Source organism: Vanessa atalanta, chromosome 9 (assembly GCF_905147765.1).
Source record: "Vanessa atalanta chromosome 9, ilVanAtal1.2, whole genome shotgun sequence".
Lineage (NCBI taxonomy): Eukaryota > Metazoa > Arthropoda > Insecta > Lepidoptera > Nymphalidae > Vanessa > Vanessa atalanta.
In genome coordinates, this window is record NC_061879.1 from 4,035,997 (window position 1) to 4,057,426 (window position 21,430).

Genomic DNA, 21,430 nt, shown 5'->3' on the forward strand with positions numbered 1-21,430 from the left:
AAATATTTTTTATAAAGTTTTTTATATTCATTGTATTAATTAACACTGATTGGTTGCTTTAGTGGATACATATAAGGCCAAAGATCACGAGATTATAGGTACAACCAAAAATAATTCTAGCCCGGAAAGTGGGTACACTCCCGTGCTTTGGAAAGCACGTAAGGCCTGCGCCTGAACTCTTTCCAGTCGTGTCAGATTTGCCGTTCCATCAGAAAAATAGTTTCGTCTATCTAACCAAATACACAGACAATTGAAAATGATATTAAGACATAGATAATTTTACTAATTTTATATAAACCTAACATTCTGATGCATTGATTGTAGGTACAATATATTGTGAAAATGATTTGGCCTCACAACCAATAAAAACCAATGAAAACAAAATTATAGTGCATGATTACTATTAGTTTATGATTGGCATATGTGGGCACAGTTAATACAAAAGTTAACTTCGTTAATCGTTAATTCGTTAAATAAAAAGTTAACTTCGATAATAGGTAGAGCGTTAAATCTTCGAAAATGTAACGCAAGTTAAAGTTAACCGTTAAAAGTTAATCACAAATTTATTTATGTCGATAATACAGTAGGTAGGAATAAGGATATTATTCATTGTTATTTTGCATTAGGTAATTTAGATGCTTGTTCCCCTTCATAAAAAATAGCATATAAAATATTTATTATCACTGGTTCACCTAAAAAGGCAGCGTCCGTAAAGATTCTTTTGACTTCGTGTCCAGCCATGTTCTTATCAAATTCTGGGCTTTGTTTTTCAGAGATTTCTGGCTTCTAGACCTATTTTCTTCAGACTGAGTTACAGTGCTGTAAAAATCATCCCCTTCTTCTTCATTATTGCTGCGTCCGCTGTTGCCAACAATCGCCGAACATACGAGCGTGGCATGGCGCGTAATTCAAACAAAAAAAATAACGGCAGTATGTCAACAAACGACTAATGTAACGGATTAAAGTTAAAAGGAAGTTCAATTTAACGGAAGTTAACAAGAGCGTTAACATTTTTTGAAGTTAACTTAAAAGTTAATCCGTTCAGCAGATTGTTAACTTCGTTAATTCGTTAACGGATTAACGATTTAATGCCCACCTTTGTTGATTGGTGAGTTATACATTTTACATACTGCCTCGGTTATTTCTTTTAAATAATAATTTAATAATAAACAATAGATTGTTACATAACATAGCACATAATAAATGCGCTCATCGATATTTTATGCAATGATGAATATCGGTATGGATCATTACACCATTAGCACTGTTATGGTGGTATGGTATACCAATATCATTTCTCTTACATCATCTTTATTATAAGAAAGTTCCTGGTTATGGTCTTGCGTGCGTATAAGGTTTTGAGAGTGTACTTAATGTATTTCTATATAAAAATATAAAGTGTGTGCACACACGGTAGAAGTGAAACTTAAAAATCTCTTTAACAGATATATAAAAGAAAGTTCTAACTTATAGTAGTTTTAATATTTAATCGATTAAAAACCAAACAAAGACTCTAATAAATGTACCTTTTCATAATTAAACTAACTACAAAATTCAATTCTACACATATAATACTAACATAATGTACTACTGAGAAAGCTGTTTTTATACACTACAGGCTCGGGGTCTTGACAATAGTATTGTGGGCTATGGCGAGACCTTGCGCCTTTCGTCCCTTGCCGTGCTTTATGATCGCCGGCAGACGCGTAGCAGACGCCGTACGGAAAACGCGACTCGAGCTCTATGTGTTGTGACATCCTTTAGACCTTGATCAGTGTTTCATAAAACAAGTGGTGCACATGATTTACCTTCAAAATGTTTGTGGTAAGATATATTATTTTATTTCGAAGATGTATTTAGTTGTAAAGGCTATATTATTATTTTACACAATAGTTAATAAGTATTGATAAAATTGTGATATTTACAGATATGTAATAGACACATATTTATATTTTATTTTATAAAAAAAATATAAGCAGTCATTCTTTTTTTCATAAGAAATATTTACACAATTTTTTTATTTAAATTTGACAAAACTACGAAATATTTAATAAAAGCAATCAATTATAACTTATCAAACTCTACAACTCAGGTTAACAAATTATGCAATATTTATTAAAAATATTATTAAAATATAATTTTTAATATTAGAACTTGTATTTAGGGTAACACAGATGTTAATAATTATATTAAATAATTGTGTACTTTTATTAGTTATGAATAGTTATAAATTGAACGTAATATAATATACAATCTTTAAATATTTTTTATTCATTACTTAAATACGACAGATTAGTCGCTTAATTACAGTAAAAATTGGTAGTAGTCATGTCAGTTTTTATAGTGTGTCGATCATTGGAAAGTAGGAATGTATATTTAATGCTATCTCTCTCAATTTTATATCAAATATTATATTAATATAAAGAGCAAATTATTATGTTATTTTAAATAATATTTAACGTGAGCTATTTCGAAAAATGTAGAATATAAACCCTGTTCAAGTTTAGCCTTAATGCTCAAGGATGCGTGCCTACAAGTAAAAAAAGGATTCTGATGGTGTGAATTTTGTGTTCGATTCGTTTCGAATTTCGAGCTAAAAACGATATCGATATGAAATCTGGATGAGCGGTATAACAGTTTTTTCTTGTCTTTTTGAGGTATAGTGCATTTGTGTGTTCATAATAATTTATTAATACTTCTGTACCTATATAGTAACCATTCCTCGTGGCGCAAGCTCCACTATTAGTTCATCGGTTTTGTTATAATTTAAACTCGACTTTTGGTGAATGTTTTAGTTGAGCAAAAGTTCTGTGAATTGTCATTTCCGGTTTGTTTATATTTCTTTAAATGAAGTTTTATCTGTTACAATGTTAAATGGTAAATATTTTGAGCTACCTATTGTTTAATTTTTTTTTGCGCTAATTTAAATAACTTGCGTGTGCTACCTTATTCTATTTACTACTTATTTAGTAGGTACTCGTATCACAATGATAAATGGTGACCTAACTAAATAAATATTTGATACATACAATCTTATAATTGACTATACTGATGTTAAAATATAGTAATTACAACACTGGCTGTGTATACGTATATATTATTTTATATCTTGGTACATTATTTTTGTATAATGTGATTAATTATTTTAAATTTGATAATCCTAATTTTGTACATCGTGTTTGATTGTTAATACCTTACTCTCCGGTAATGGGTTGCCCTCATAACAATTATAACATAATCATATCCTTAAAGGTCCAGTACCTAAGCACACATTGTATTTTAGTGAATACTTTTCCATATAATAAATGGAGAAAAAGGTTCCCAAATTCATTAGGCATTTTGTAATATCAATTGCAAACGCTCGTGCACGACATGTCTCAATTCAATTAAAATCTTCACTTTTGGCGCTTTCTACGAGATCTATTCAATCGTCATCGTTTACTAAAAATAATAGGTACGTTAGTAAAATGAAATAACTATTATGTTCACGCTTGCATATATCATAATTACCGCGTCGTATGTAGATTACATTCGAAATAAGAGTAGGCAGTGTAACGTAATACATGTTAGTACTAACTTTCCAATTAGAAAAATAAATAGCATAAACTTTAACTTTTATCTCTATTTCAAATAAGCTCGTAATTGGTAAATATATTACTATACTAACTTAGTAATAGCATGCATCTAATTCTAAACAATATATTGTTGTGACGACATGATTATAAGATCTAGGGAAATCGTATAAATAATGGTGTCGGCGCAACAGACATTGTCGCGTGGGCACATCTTTACCTTGGGAGTGCGACTGGTCATCGACACATAAAACATGTGAAAGTGTTAATATTTTTTCCTTCACCCACACGAACAGTTCTAGTGCAAACAAAGAACTAATAAAAATAAATTAGGATGCTCTTTCGGGTGTCTAATTTAGATACTTTTATCTTAGTAAGGCATTTCAGGTAGTCTATTTTCTACATAGGTATTAAAACTACATTGACTTACTACAGTTTACAAAACTTAAGTCATATAAGCAAATTTACAGTGTCAATTTTATTTAAATAAGTTTGTTCAATTTAATCATCCTCGCTACCTTACGTCGTCAGCGAGAACGAGCGTGGGTGTCAAATCGCCTGTGGCGCCAGTCCGTCTGAAAGAATGGTTCCCACGCTCCTCTCAGAGGTAACCCTCACTATAGCGTATACGTACGTATCAATTTAAAAATCAATAAATAGATGACTCAAAACTTTCACAAAAAATATATCGGTGTAAGCTTTTGTGGAATTGAGTGGATAATTAATTTATTACGTACGAAACCAGTTATACTCCGTCAGACAGATAGTCTTCAAAGAATCGAGATTTTAACCTTAATTGGAATTTTCGAGCATTCAATTATTTATAAAAAAATCTTTAGTGATAGACAAAAGTAAGTTTATATTATTGGTGGATCTGACGAAGTATTTCGTTGACATAATTATCGGTAGGTACGAACAAATATGTACCTACATGTAATAAATAATTGTCATTTTTCTTCGGCTCATAAGCAATTTAAAATTATATTATTGTGACGATAACTTTTTAAGATTGGGTGGATCTGAGGAAGATAAACATTACCAAATTGTTATTGATAAACATGTACCGGTTATGCACGTTTTAGCTAACGTACGAACTGCGAATCGAAATCGTGTTGCGATTTGCGCACCTTTATTCCGTTTTCCGTAGCAATCTATACACTCACGATTTTAAAATAGGTTTTCCTGCAAACAATGAATAAAGCATTTTTTATAGTTTCGTTTCTTATATATTATTTAAGAAAGTAATTGTATTTTTCATAACAAGCTCTTTCAATTAGGGCACCTAAACAAAAAAAACTTTTATTTACGTTACTTATTTGTTGTACGTTTGATTTACTCTGTTTAATTGTCAAATAACAGTAGATTCGGAGGAAATGAACGACAGACTGGTAGACAAAAAAGAGGTTCGTTGGTTGAATTGGGGTTTCGTATTTCATGGGATTTAAAATAATATCGAAACCACAATTTACTTATTCCTATTCCCAACATCTACATAAGTAAGGTGTGCGATATATTAAACGTTAATATATTTATAATAGGAATAGCTTAATTTGTAAAATAATAATAAGGGACCTACACTCTTTTGTTGCCCCAGAGCAGCTATATCTGTAAACCTGGCCCTGTCTGCCTCCTTTTTAGTTTAAAGATTCAAGTGTACGTGAGTGTGTAAAATATTCTTTATTCAAGTAACAAAGTTCTTATCAGCACTATTGAAATTTAAAACTACAAAAAACAAAACAAAAACCGGATCGGAGGAGAACCCGCAACAAACTCAGTCTTTTTCACCGTTACCTACACATTTGAATTAATTACAATTAAATTATTATTTGTCCTGCATGAAAATAAATGAATAATACCCATAAATTAATACTAACTATAATATCTGATGTGTGTGTGTGTCTACTCAGACGAGCTTGCACAAAGTGCTACCACCAAGAATGTAATTACTTCTTTGTTTCTTAGTTTCCATATATTTTTTTAATTACATGGTATGTATTTTTATATGTCTTTAATTATATTTTGGTACTTTTCAATTAAGTGAATGATCTTGGTTTACCTAAGTTATAAATAGTTTATAGTAACCGTCAATACAGATCGACCGATCACATAAAACAACTAGCTGAACCCGCAGCTTTACCTAATACCTTTACGAAATTTATAAAACACAAACTTCCAAACCCCGTTTTACTCCGTTTGGGGTGGAGTTTCGTAAAGTCCGTTCTTAGCGTATGTCTTCACTCTATATGAAACCTACCCGCCAAATTTCAAGTTTGTAGGTGTTATAGTTTCTGAGATTTCGTGATTAATCACAGAGTGGGATTTCGCTTTTATATATATAGATTGTGTACATTTTAAAAATTCGATCGAGATAATATAATTAACAACAAAGTGTTCTTAATTTATTTTAATTATATCAGCTATTGTACAGTATATTATATTAAATTCAGGTCAGAATAAACTCGATTGCTTGAATGAAACTGATACGTCTAGCAAGAAATACTAACATTTGTATGGTAAATTGATACATCCATTCTTAATGTTTTCACCTGAGTACGTGAGCAGTACACATGATCAGCTCAATCGTCCGCTAATAAAACTAGGGGATCGGGTTAACCACAATTCCTTATGAAATTAGAAATTGAAAGTTACTGTCAGGGTCGTGTAAATGTTTAATGAACGTGTTGAATAAATCGCAAACACTTAGCGAGACCAGTTAGTTATACTTACAAGCCTTAAGTACCTAGGTACTTTAGAATGTACATACACATTCGGAACTGTAAACTGAATGATTAACAAACAAGTATATTATCATATTTACATTTATATCTTGCTGAAAATTTATATTGCAAACGTTTATTGAATCTACTTTATTTTAATATGTTTTTGATTCCAATTTTTTTTTGTATTTGTTAATATAAAAATTTAGGTATATTAAGCACTTTTAAGCCTATGTTTATTTATAGATTATGAAGGAAAATGTTTATAGATAATAAATAGTTTTCTAGTAATTGTAGACACAAACTATCTACAATTGGATCTAGTGTTGCAATAACAGAAAAAAAGAGATTTTCTTTTCTTCTTAGTTAAAAATGAATTCAATGAACATTATGCAATAGGTATAATTGCTATTACATAATGATGAAGACACATCGATAGTATTTTCATTGGGTGCGTTAGAACATTAAAATATTTAAAATAGCTAGACTTCATTACAAAAGAGTGAAAGGACGATTTGTAGAAGACAAATTAGATGCTAAACGAATACCCCTATTCCTGTCATGTAACCTAACGTTAGTGATGCGGTGCACGCGCGGCTTTCACTGCGGTCGCGTCAAATGTATCCTGGTAATCTGCGTTCCAGTCGCATTTCGCATAATTTCCACTAGCAAACTTATTTAATTAATAACACAAAACATAGGCGTATACTCATACACGTAATAAGTTTATAAATATAAGATTTATATTGAACGTTAATTTTAATGAAAAAATATTAACTTAAGAGATGCATCGAATATTATTTGAAAAAATACTCACTAACTGTACACCTCAAACACGAAGCGGCATCGGTCGAAGGTAGAAATCACGATTCACTCGTTTTTGATAGTCTATATTAGTAAGTCTATCCTGATTGATTTCGTCCACAGGCCACAGAGTTAACTCAGTCAGGTAAGGGGAGATGTTATAACGCATAAGTGTTTGTATAACGCACTTTTGATTTCTAATAACTCAATTTGGTGGCAATCCGACACAAGCGCTACTGATCAGAATATCGAGGCTTTCCTAAGGCCGAGAGTCTCTACCAACTTCTGTAAGCCTTTGCAAGGCGATGATTCTATTAATTGCTGGTATTTTATAGAGGTGTCATAGTTTTTAAAGTTTATCCGTACAAAGTCTTGGTTGCATACTTCTATTTCATAATAGGGTAACGTAACGTACATTTAATTGAATACGGGTACCAATCGTTTAAATATTTTTTTATCCTACTAATCATTTGTATTTACTTCATCAAATTTGTCGCCTAGAAGGACGTGGATCTTCACAGACCATTGCGGGATTCGATTTCGCACAAGCGCCACATTCCATGTGTTTAATATGCTTAAAGTTTATTTCGTATTGGCTAGAGGTTGATAAGATTTATAGTCTATATAATAATTGTCAGTACGCCATAAGGCTATGTTAGAGTAGGGTCTATGACGGGGGGACTCTGCAATAATAATAGTTAGTACAAAATGTTAATAGTAACTAAACAAGACTAAGAATTCAATAGTGATAATTATACAAAGCTAAGCATTGTGAGGTAACCTCGTATCGGTTGGAAATTTGCAACGTTTGTTTCCACCGGTCTACATTGTAGTGGCATCGTGGAATAAGTTTCAAATCTTCTGCTCAAGAGGTGGCCTTTATCCAGCATTCGGACATATACATCTATAATTATTGTTTATTTGTCTTATAATGATTAAGATATAATAATTAAAGTTGTGTTTCATGATATAAAATAATTAATTGTATAAGTTACGTTAATTTAAAAAATAACAATAGCTATATTTAGTAAGCAACTAAATTGGCGGTTAATGATGCAAAAAATCACCCTTTGTGTTGGACCCGCTGGTAGTTAACACAATTTTTTAATCATTATACACGGTAAATACATTTTTCCATAATAAGTGATCGAGGTCACGTATTTCGCATACATAATCAAGGAGGATGGTTATAATATTAAATTAGCCCGTCTTTCTTCCTGCCATGCCGCCTGGTATTTTAACGAGCGCGTTGCGTGCCAAAAAAATTGTTGTCAATCCACCATCGCTCTGATTGCATGAAACAGACACAATTTTGTACCTGCCAGTATTTTGTTTTTAATTAAAAAAAAACCTGCGTTTAATTAATATATGTAGCTATATTTTTTCTACAACCATATAAATAAAGCAAAATGTTAAGATTATTTATTTTAGAAATTGTTTATATAAAAAAAAACAAAACATTTGTCTGCGACTCACCAACCATCAAATCACAAACCATGAAGAATGCTCCTCGTTCAATATTTAATTCGTAACACATTAATACAAAGTATTGTTTATTACATAGTAAGGTAGTTTTACTTTAAATAGTTTGTTAAATGACGATACAAAAGTGCTTGTAAAAGCCTACTTGAATAAAGAATATTTTGATTTTGATTTACACATGATGCTCTTTACCAATCTATCTAACGAAACCAAAAATTAAATTCTAAATATATATAATATTAAAAGGCCTTAACTTGCGTCCGTAATCAGTATGGTAAGCAAAATGCTAACATTATATATTAATGCTAAGATATTCATAATTAATGCTAATATTCTAATTAATTTAGAAGTATGAATAATTATGGTTTGGAAGTAAATAAAATAAGTTAATTAAAAGATAATGTGTGGACACATGGTAAAGCTCCAGATTTATCTTTTCATCAAAGAATTTTGGTATATTGTATGTAATTTTATTTAATTATTTTTTGTAAAAAATGTCAGCCCTTTTTGAACAAAAGAAGCATTATAGATATTATTATTCCAACAACAAATCATGTATAAAACTATCCGTCGAATGCGCTATAGAACAAATTTGTACGTGATATTTTTTTCTAATAGGCTCAACATGATTTTTTTTAGCTTAACAATAATATAAGATTATGTTTTTAACGTTTCGGATAGCAATGAATGAAAGTTTTTGGTATATATGTTATAATATTCAAAGAATATATACCTTTTTAATTTAATCTCAATATATTTCTTTTATTTAGATACGTTTAAAAATAAATAAAATTTAGTTATCTTAGTATATAAGTAAATTATCTGTTCGTGTGTACTGTCCGACTGATTTCTTGTTTAACTCGAATGAAGTCGAGACGAGTATATATGTATATATTAAGTAGCTACTGTTTTATTTTAAAATTTGCCTAGATGATTTATTTAGTCTTTTTATAAACTTAAAAATTCACCAAAACGTGCTATATCTTTCAAATTTTGTGTATATTTTCACAGTTTGGCATAACCCAAAAAAAACGTCTTCTCATCTAATCATACATAATATATTATATTCATATAATTTGTTATTTTCAGAAAACTCATAGAATGTTGTTGAAGATCTTGATTTGGTTCTTCATTGCTGCTAATGCTGAATCTGGCCGTGTTGGGAAACTATCAAAACATCCAACAAACACATCTAGTAAGTAAGCGATTACATATTTTTATATTTAGACTTATTTTGACGAATTTGTTAAATATCTAATTTGTTTACAGATCCGATAGACAATTTAAACGGTATCGCTTCGATATTTTCTCCTCGTATGGACTTTGATCAATGGAAACCACTGACAGGACGTGGTGATCCTTTACGTAATGATCCTACTTATGATTATGAGCCTCCAGTACTCGAAAGAGTTCATTATTGGGCTGACGAAGTTCACGCTCAACCAGAAAATTACCCGGAAAGGAAATCTGAAGTTTTAGTACTAGGTGTCTCCTCTCGAAAACCGAGTGTTGCGTCTAGACCACTTTCACCCATCAGAAGGGTTCCACGGCCACCTTTATTTCCATCTAAATACGAAGACTTCTCTTACAAATTTAGTGACCATTACCCGATGACTATACTTGTACCACCTCCTCCACCTCCTAGCCATCAACCTCCACTTTACGTTGAAGAAAAATTATCAATACCTACAAGTCCACCGATCCTACTTGATGGACTTACAGCGACCAGAGAATCTACTCCAAAACCTGAGATTTTAACGTCGTTTGCCCTTCAGGAATCTAATCTTATTTACCAATCATCTACAACAAAACAAAACTGGTACAATAACTATAATAAGACTACAAATTTACCAAACAATACTGTTAGTAGCGACTACGCAGGATGGGGCCCTACAACACCTTTTGAAGACTTTAATGAAGCTCATAATATTATATCTTACACAGATAATCATAACTATGAATTTACCAAGCAACCTCTTTCTTATTATAAGCCAATGTTGTCCGAGGCACCTCCGCCACCACAAACATCATTTCACTCTTCAGATATGCCTACTTTTTTACCAACAGCTTTACCTGTAACGGTATCAACAGTTGAAAACACGCAAGATACATGGTCGTCTATAGAAACCACAACAGAAACATCTACTGAAATTCAAAATCTTGAATTTGAAACTACTACTGAAAATGTTATAACCCGTTTTTCTCAGTCCACACCGGCACCATTATCAGCACCAAAACCCAATATAATTGATATGTTAGGTTCGATGATATCAATGCCTATGATTACAGATCCTAATAGACCTGAAGATAATTTGTACGCTCATGCATCAGATGCTATACATATTTTTAAAAAGCCACCAACTGAAGATTCTGTTAGTTTAGAAATAATGCAGACCATGCAACCTCCTCCACCAATAAAAACCCCTGAAAGTTCTACAGCACCTTCAAGACAACAATTTCAAATAAATTCTCATATTTTAAACAGTCTCTTACATGAAAAACCGATAACACATACACACGACCCTTACTTGCATATGCGTTTTACTACACCAATTACGACTACCTCGAAGACATCTCAAGATATAAAATCTACAACTGAAACACCATCTATACCTACGTATCTTATTATACAAGGACATTCTAAAGTTAAAACTTATGGATCCAAACCAAAACCAGACAATGGTGCGGCTAAAAATGAAATACCGAATCCTAATGAAACGAATGAAGTTAAACATTTACATCCCCTTAAAGAAAAACACACAAAGATTACAGAAAAACGAACACTTAGAGAAAGTAGAGCACAAAATTTAAAGTCACTCGTGGATACTGGATTTGGCTCAATAGAAATTCAGGAAGCGGATTTAGGTATAAAATACGATGTAAGTGATGGCAGTGACGTACCAATAGAAATATACAGAAAGGGAATCGTAGATAATGATGAAAATAATTACTCAAGTAAAAGAGAAGAAGAAAAGAGAAATAAAAGGGAAATCGGTCTGAAGCATTTCTTGGGTGAAGACTTAGTAAATGTCGCTTATAAATTATTTAACAGTAGAAATGAAATGCTAAATTAATATCACAAAATATAACGAATTATAGTAAATTGGGCTCATCTTGATATGACATCCATAACAAGGAACAGGAGGAAGGAAGGAAGGAAGGAAGAATTAATAAACAATTATTGGTCAAAATTACTAAATTCTAAGTTTTTAGTGTCATTGTGTAGCGTCATGCCAAATATTACTTCTGATTATTAATAAATAATGTAGTTACCTCAAATACATTACGATACGCTTGCACTTCTGAAATTGTGTAACTGAAACCTATAAAAGGAAGCAAAATTTAATCTTGATTTAAAAAAATAGGAAATCTTCCTTTAATAGATGTAATTATTTATGTTATAATTATATTATGTCCGTTTAATTATAATTAGCTCAAACAATCCATAGATATTTTGGAATAAATCAGGATTATGCTGAGTATACGTTTTATGTTCAGTAATCGGCAAGTTCACTTTTTATGCAAGCTTGCGCTACCAAAAAGTCCTATCGAATTATTTTTTAGTAAAATTTACGCCGAATAATAAACCGAATATTGGAATTTAGTAAAACCTATATTCAGACGATCATTGATTTAGTATGAAAAACATTGACTCCATAGCCATATTGACATACGAAACATTTTCTATCACTTATGAATTTCTTCTTTGAATTACGCAATTGTCGGGAATATTTTGTTATAATTTTTTTATCACTTTCTCCCACCGCTATGAAGATAACATAATTAGGTGGCTGCTAATTAAATATTTATTTAATTAATAATATAGAAAAAGAAAACATTTTTTTGTTTCTTTATGTTAAAGTAGAACAAAGAAACTTCTGGTGCGATAGACGACGCCACTTATCGTTATAAGAAGATTAAAAATAAAAACAATAACTATTTATTTAAAGAGTTATATTTAGGAAAATATTGGAATTTATATCGAATTAAACAATGTCGACATTATATACTAAGTTTTCAGTCTCAAAAATATGATTATAAAATTATATAATGTTTTGGAATACGATAAAAGTATGTAGGTTTAGATTGACATGTGTCTACAAAAAAGATGTATGCGGCGCAGCGGACGCGGCCCACTAACACACACATTTCTTACCATCCTTTTCGTAGAAAGACACAGGCAACTAAGATAAAGTGAAAGCTGTTTATAAACCTATAAAGTCAACGTTTATTGCAATCCACACTGCTCATAGAAAATCAAGAATAACAAACAGTTCATTACTTCCGTAGTCCCTTTACGAGATTGTAAATGCATACTATGCGCTTGCACCCAGGGCCAGATTTAGAGCTCCGAAGACCCCAGACCCTAATTATTTTTTTAAATAAACTCATTTATGAATACGTGATTATAAGTTTGCCAAAAACATTTAATTTACATTGATCAGCGTTATTTTTTAATTTAATTAATTTATTGAAACAATTTAAATAAACTGTTTCGTTTATAAACTACAAGATAAGCTCTACTATAATGCTATGTTAAAATGGTTTACTGCTCTGAATTGCGAAATTAAAAAAAAATCTTTATCTTTAAATCTTTATTCTATATCCAGCCTTAAGTCCGGCCCTGGCGTGCATATATTTATATAAAAAATAACATGATATTGTAAACTATTTTAAACAATCATAAAACAAGAGACAAGACATATAAGAATGACAATAACGAAAATGTATTGTATTTACAAGGGTTTTTGTATAAAGATGCTGCATTACACCAATTGGCATTACAAAAACACACTTTATATTCTGCTTCGGGAAGTCTGAAATTAATTTAAAAAATGTACTCGTACTTTAATAATTTTATGGTAAAATAAATAAATTATTTAAAAACTATAATTATATTGTGTTTTTTTTTATATTTGTGGTCGCAAAAATCTGTGCATTGTGCAATATACCTATTTTCCCGCACTCTCATATCCGATGGGGCATCAAATCTGACAGCATCGGAAAAAGTTCGACATGAGTTGAAATACATTACAATCTTCCAATTATCGGACTGCTATTCAGATTTTTTATCCATAGAAAAAGTTGTAATTTTTTATTGCAATGCAAATCAAATCTGGTTGAATCCATGTCCTTTAGGTATGAAGTCTTATAAGTTAGCCACTAAACCAACAGGGTTGTTAAAATTATCATCAAATTCGAATAAATATGTGGCTGAATATTTGTCTACGTAATATTTATATAATATTCTTATATTAATCATTTAATACGATTTAGTTTAGCCAAACTTTCTATTGGAAATCTTTACTTGGGTAATCTACTTTTATAATTTGCCTAAAAGTAAAATTATTTTCTTTTGTCCCCATCGGGACGATTACATGAACTTTTAAATGTAAAGTTAAAATGAAAACTAAGTTTACTAGTCTAGTAATTTATTAAAGACCGACATATTGAAAGAAAAAATTAAATATTTTATTGGCCAAGAACATTTATCACGCATACATGAATGACAATCGTACAAAAAAAAAAAATTACTAAAGATTTCGAAAATATGTATCTATAGTTTATAACAACGCAAACTTTATTGTATATTGTGTATTGTTCATGTAACAACTTTGCTTACCGTTCGTATCTACAAGTCATAGCTCTCGTCGGTGTTGTCATTGCTCTTGGAAAAGGATCGTCCGAGCCGATTTCATAACAACCTCTCTGTACTATCCAGTAATGCTTGGCGCGGGTTGCCCATGATCGCACAAAACACATCGAATTTTCTGAACAAAGAATTTCAGATACTTAATAAGATATTTTCTATTACTGATAACTATTTTGGGAATTAAATGATCGCCTCCAGGCTGTTTCAAATAACTAAAATATAATTATTATTGTAGGTACATGCAAAATGGAAAAAAAAACAAAAACGGAATATATAGCCTTGCTGAAATAACGTAAATTTTTGTCAAATTTAAGTAGCTTTGAAATTATAAAAAATATAGAAGGAACCGGAGTAAATGTCTGCCATTGAAGTTTTCTATATATTTTAAGATATCAAAAGGGCAGACTTGCTGCGATCATGTTTTGAAAGTCAATTTTTATGCTTTTCGACTCCATGGCACGCTCAAAGGAACCCTCGATGGGAATAGTGAACCTCCATTTCACCAACAGCAGGTGAAGCAGTATACCTGGCAGAAATATGGAGCTTGCTACTATACCGTAAGTCTACCGATCACTGGCTCTCAGTCTAAAGTTTGTACATAAATAATAAAGTTTAATTATTACATTCGCTTACGGGATATATCATAGATCTATATGAATTATAAAGTATATTTATTGTTTCAAAATATATCAGATTCTAGATATAAACTGAATTTATTACACGATCAATAATGGAAGCCTTGTATATAAATAAAAAAAAACATTTAAAATAAGTGCAACAACTTTGACATACTTTATTTAGTTACTTATTAATTTAATTATTGTACTTACTTATTAATTTTTAGCTATATAAATTAAATTTTGTGATCTAATGTTTAAAAAAAAAAACAAAACCTCCGGTGCAGTTGATCAGAGAATGACGGCTGTTATTGAATATAACGGGTGGCTTGGCAAAAGCTCCGCCGCATTGATTCCAGCTGCGATGAGTGGATGAACAGTTGTAACAAAGAAAACAAGATGAAATGTCCACGAAATAAAGCAAAATCAGGAAACTTGGCACGTTGTAAAGAACATTTATACTCATTTGGAAGTGTGTTTTGTTTTGTTGGAAGAATATAAGCCCAATAATGTAAAAATTGTATAATTCATATAGTGTATATAAAATAACTTTTTTATATTTGAATTTGTCAAAACTTGACAAGTGTCTAAATATAATGAAAATTATCAACTAAATACTAATTACTATGAATACTTCCTATTCAACTCAGTATACATTTCTCCTTTGGCCTACTTTCGTAATAAGTAAGAAATGTTTAAAACTCATAGGTTTTATAAATAAAATTAATTACCACTACACATAATTGTTAAAGAACAACGCAATCGCGCTAATCTTTTTATGTCCGTATTAAATAAAGTTCTATGAAGAGGATCCTCGCCGTAAATCGTATTGTTGAACGTACCATTGTAACACAACAAACCAAAACTATTTTCAATAAGCAATAAATTAAGACATAATGAAATAATACATGATTTCATGACCTACTAGATACTTTTTTTAAACGAATAATTGAAATTATCATAAATATTCTTCAGTGACCGAATAGGTATTATATGTGTAGTTTATTGTGTTAAATATAACAAAACACGTTCACTTTCCCAAACAACAATAAATCCTAAATCATCAGACGGAATTTCAGCCACCATGGCATATTTATCTCAGGGAATATAATATGTACAAGCGGGTACGCAAGCGCAAGTATTCATACATAAGGCTAAATGCAAGTGCATTGATGGAAATACTAAATGCAAGGACATTCGGTAGTCAGGCAAACATTAAAAAGCTATATTTTTTATTTGGGATAGCTATTGTTTTGTAACACTATTAGGTTATTGTCTTGTAAACTACTATGTAGAGACTCTTACATAGATAGTTTTCTAGCGCACTGAATCACAAAAAGTAGATAATATAAGTGTCTATGTCCAAATACACTTATATTATCATAACAGCTGTATTCTGGCATTTCTTGTATTGCCTCTTTTCAATGTCTCTGTAAGCAATTTCTAATACGACTTACCCGCCACCTATTGTTAATTATTGATAATAAAGGAGAAAACATCCAAGTGTCACGAACAACACTGTACAATGTTTCAATCAAATGAACAATTCTTGTACGCAGAATATGAGCATACATGTGTCAGAATAGTGCCCCTTTTTTAAATAATAAGAAACAAGTTTTGTTTAATTTTTTATTTTGAAGTTTTCATAAATTGATAACTATTCACTATCGGTGAGGTAACAATTTTAGTAGAACCATTTTTTGAAATCTATACATTCTAAATTCACAATCTAACTGATAAATTCAAGATGCATCCAAATCAAGTCCCTATGTGATCTAACAGCTTCCTTGCCAACTCTCTAGGATATATTTTGTTTTACAATAGTAACCGCTAATACTGGATGCACCCGGCTCATGTAATCGCACTACCGTTCGTCTCAACTCATCGCTTTAACACATCTCACAAATAACTGCAATTTTCGAGATCTCTAAGTTTGATTTACTCAGACTTGGCCCCAATAACTAAATATAAATACAATTTTGACATAAACATTGTTCAACAATATACACAATGGATAAAAGCAATAATTCTTATGTATACATGTTAAAGAACGTATATCCAAACGTCTTTTTATTTATTTTTTCTAACACAATACAATGGCAATAGAATACTATGCTAAATAACTTTTGTTAAAAATAATAATAAAGCCAGCTCCACACATTAGTACAAATTTTTGTCGACCTTACAAGTCTTATCTACCGACGGATTAGTAAAAACTATATGCGCAGACATGAATATCATACCGTATACCGCCACTTTATGTGATGTTGCAGACAATTCGTAAGAATAGATCAAAATGCATCGTGTTAAACTATACATAGTATTGCAATTTTTTACGAAATAATTAGCAACGCACAAATAAACTAGAATGTGTATTTTTTTAATATAATTTACCTTCTTTTTATATCATTAAATTATAGTTAAGTTTCAGTTTGTAATGATTATATGTGTATTATAGAAAATGTATAAAAACCAGAAATATATAAATAGACTAACTGAAACTCTTTAAGGACTGTGCAGCATTTATCAATAAATAAAATAAAATAAGTATATCCATACTAAAAGTAATATTATATTTGTTCATTTATGATAAATATCAATCATTGAATATGGAAAAATCAATATAAATTTGGGTAATTAGACATCATAAGTGATATTCACAAGCATACAATGAATTGGCAGTGTTAAATGCAAGACTCAAGTAATGGAATTAGGCCAAATGTGTACTGTTTATTATAAAATTGTAATTAAAATGCTTATTGCATTGTGCAATAGAATATACAAATATAAACAATTCAAGACTATCTTGCTATAAAATACTTGAATGCAAAGACTTGGAAATTGTTAATAAATATTTGTTTGCCTTGCTAAAAAACTATACATGCATAGAGACTATTAAAAGCAGTACCTCAATTACTCAGGTAATAATGAAGATAAAATGATCCAGGACTTCAATACAAAGTCTGCAAAGAAATTTAACACTTATGTATATTTATTTTATGTATCTTATCATTTTATCCTTTTCAATATTATATAAGTACTTTTAATTTATAAAATAAAATGACACAAGTATACTAACTATACATTTAAATCACATAGAATATTACAAATATTCAATGAAAATAGTAAAAGGATTTAGGTAACGACCAATTATTAAATAAATATTTTCAGTCTGTATGAGGACGATCAGAACTCTCATAACAGATTTTAAAACCACAATTAGATACAAACATTCATAATATGTACACAAAACACCTAAAAATTTCTATGCTATAAGCAAAGTCACAATATCAGATGTACTTAAATACTAATTATAATGTTTATCTGTACGGGGAGGCATGTGTTTTAGCATGGAATTTCAGAGCGACGAGTTGGCAACGGCTTAATGCTTTACAACAAGACTGCACACAATTATTTCACAACGAGACTTTAGATTCCAATATAATTAAGTGATACCGACGAAACATTTATAAGTAAATGACTTATACTGAACTATTAACTAAATTCAACTGCAGTTTGTACATTTAGACATGGCTAATGGTTAACATTTATTTATAAACATTTTATATTTTTCATATGGTGGAGTCTAATTGTGTTGCAAACAAAAAAATATATTTCTTTAAATATAATATGAAATTTAATGCAAATTTAAAATAAGAAGTATTTTCGAAACATATTAATGTATCATATTTATACAGGATTTTATTCTCGTTGTGTAATTGAAGTGAAACCAAAGTAAGGTCTAACTGACAGTCCAATCAAGTCCCCAACGCTCCGAGACTTTCAGTTGTGCAGCTGCAGCATCTTTTAATGAGAACAAGTGAGTCATCTCTTGTTCAGTTTTGGCTAATGCGATTGCCTTTTCGAAAAGCTCCAAAGATCTCCTCAAGTTTCCTCTGGAAAAATAAATACTTGTTTTTAAAGTCACAATTTAAATACTTTATTCGTGATTATTAGATCATATGTATTGTATATTCTATTGTACTGAAGTATTAAGTACTGTTTCTTAGTAAAGTTTAGAAATATATTATAAGAAAATTTTATAAATTAAGAAGAAAAAAATATAATATAATATTTATAGAATTTTTTAAGAACATTTTTATATCATCTAAGTTAATTTAATACTTTTAAAACTTTTTTTTTATACTAATCAATAGATGGCGTTGATGTCAAATACAGTAACTAAATGTGAATAATTTCAATATTCCTAATTTCCTAATCATTCACTCATTGTAATCATTGTCTTTCTTGCAAGGAATCTTTTCAAATTACATAATTTTAGTACTTTATACAAATTCATGTTGCATTGATACATATTTATTGACTCGATGACAACAATGACACAAATATACAACAGATAAAGACATGCTTATTGCTTATCTTGCAAGTAAGCAGTGATTACAGTAATTCAAACATAATTATAACCTAATTTTACAATCTTATTTATTAAATATATTAATTTAAATAACCTAAAATCTTTCATTTACAGATATATAGTAAAATTTATTATATTTCTTTAAATATAGATTTTAGGATCTAAAAATACCTCTTTTTAATATATTTTTAGGTGAGAAAAGTGACTTTATTTCTGTACTGTTAGTGTTATGTAATTGTTTTCAATTGTAATTGTATTTTGGTTCTAAGTTATTGTTAGAGAACCAGTGACATCATTCATGATTTGTAGAGAGATAACTATTTTTGTATTGATTGAGGCCATACAAGATAAAGTCATCATGTAATTGATAGCCGAAAGAAATATCATAATGTGATAACCTTTATCTTATTACCTCAACCAAAATCTCAAGGTTAAAAGAATCTCACATTTTTTTTAAAACAATGTATAAAAATATCAATAATAAATATATAGATATGTATATTTCAAGATATCTTACCTTTGAACTTCAATTGTGCCCAGTGTCTCATACGCAAAGTCACATTTGTCATCTATTTCAATTGCTTTATTAATTAACTTGACAGCTTTGTCAAAATCTGTGCTTTTTTGTAATTGTACAAGACCTTTGTGAACATAAAGTGTGGCATTATTAGGGTCAACCGCCAGTGCAGATTCAAATAGAGCTTCTGCGCGTCCCCATTCTTGTTGATCTGACAACACTTGAGCATATAAAATGTACACCTCAGCACACCTTGGGAATCTTTCGAGTGCTTTTTCAAAATCAGCTCTCACTTGAGTCAAGGCTCCAATGTTTTTGTGCAACTGCGCATGTCTGTAATCGGCATAACACTTCTGAATATAAGCAATCGAGAAATCAGGGTTCAGTTCCACTGCCTTAGCAAACTCTGCAGTTGCCTCATCCATTCTTTCTAAGAGAAGATATACTTGACCACGATGGTGATATATATCCGAGTTATTGGGATCTAATTTTGCTGCATTTGCAAAGTCTTCCAAGCAACGCTCTGTATTTTCCAATTGTGTAAATAGAGATGCACGCTTAATGAGGGCATTAACTTTAACTTTTAGTGATGCATCACTATCAATAACTTTGGCAAGATCAGCCTGAGCTTCATCATGTCTACCAAGCAGAAGGTAAAATGTTGCTCGTAAAAGCAATGCCTCATATGTGTACTTCCCATCTGATTCCAGTTCCTCAGTACAAGCTGCTACCACTGATTCGTAATCCTGACCATCAAGAGCATGCCTTGCCTTTGCAAAGCCATTCAATGCACTGTCATCTAAATTAATTTTGCAGATAGGGTCTTCAGAGAAAGCAGAAAAGTATGTTTTAATGAAATGTTTGGATGGCATGACTGGGCGTCTTTTAGCAAGAGCTTCCCGAGCATGTTGTCTGCCAAGAGCTTTAAGTATACGGTCAGCATTAACCAGAGAACTCTGTACTTGGAATTTTTCCAATATACAAGCAGATGTTACGTCTTCTAATGCAAGCACAAGATCGCCACTCTTCTCAGCCGCTCGTGATCGTCTAAGAAAGGCTTTGACATATTTTTCGTTCAGTTTAAGTGCAAAGGTACAATCTTCTTTGACCTGTTCCCACATTTCTCGTTTTTCATAGCAAGCAGAACGATTTTGATAGAAAGTAGCTAAATCAACGGGGCGGTCGGGAGGACAAGCCTCGATAGCTTCGTTATAAAGAGCAATAGCTTTATCGTATTCACCTGCATGAAAAGCTCGATTTCCGGCTCCCTTCAACTTCATTGCACGGTCAATAGCACTTTCGGTAGCTTTTGCATTGTCTTCATTATCTAACGAAATAGTTGTCTTTGCTTTTAACTCGGCAATTTTCTTCTTCTCGGGATCTTCTAATCTATTTCTTAGATAAAGGTAACCTAAACCGATAGCTAAAGGAGCCCCGAGTAGGATGGCCAGTTGCCACTTAGGGAAAGGAGTACTACCCGTCGACGCCATCCTCTTAATCGAATCCTTTTATTAAGGATTCACCATTTATTACTTTTCCGAAAAATTAAATGACTATTGAACACTATGATTTTACTAAGCTCCTTCCTAGTTTCTATTTTATAACCTTTTTATTGAAGCTCTGACATTAACATTTAACAGTAGATAAAAAACAATCGAAATTCCGATAAGACATATGAGATTACACACTATCA

General features: G+C 30.9%; 2 protein-coding genes across 2 annotated transcripts; one reads left to right on the forward strand and one right to left on the reverse strand.

Annotated features, from left to right (window-relative positions):
- Window positions 1–9,676: 9,676 nt before the first annotated feature.
- Window positions 9,677–11,649, forward strand: LOC125066399. Its single transcript, XM_047674463.1, has 2 exons — window positions 9,677–9,770; window positions 9,845–11,649. The coding sequence occupies exons 1-2, from the start codon at window positions 9,677–9,679 to the stop codon at window positions 11,647–11,649; spliced, it is 1,899 nt and encodes a 632-aa protein (XP_047530419.1).
- A 4,817-nt stretch (window positions 11,650–16,466) lies between these two features.
- Window positions 16,467–21,353, reverse strand: LOC125066370 (mitochondrial import receptor subunit TOM70). Its single transcript, XM_047674428.1, has 2 exons — window positions 19,738–21,353; window positions 16,467–18,741 (listed from the first exon to the last, which is right to left on the reverse strand). Exons 1-2 carry the CDS (start codon window positions 21,225–21,227, stop codon window positions 18,588–18,590), a joined length of 1,644 nt encoding a protein of 547 aa, XP_047530384.1. The 5' UTR covers window positions 21,228–21,353; the 3' UTR covers window positions 16,467–18,587.
- Window positions 21,354–21,430: the final 77 nt, after the last annotated feature.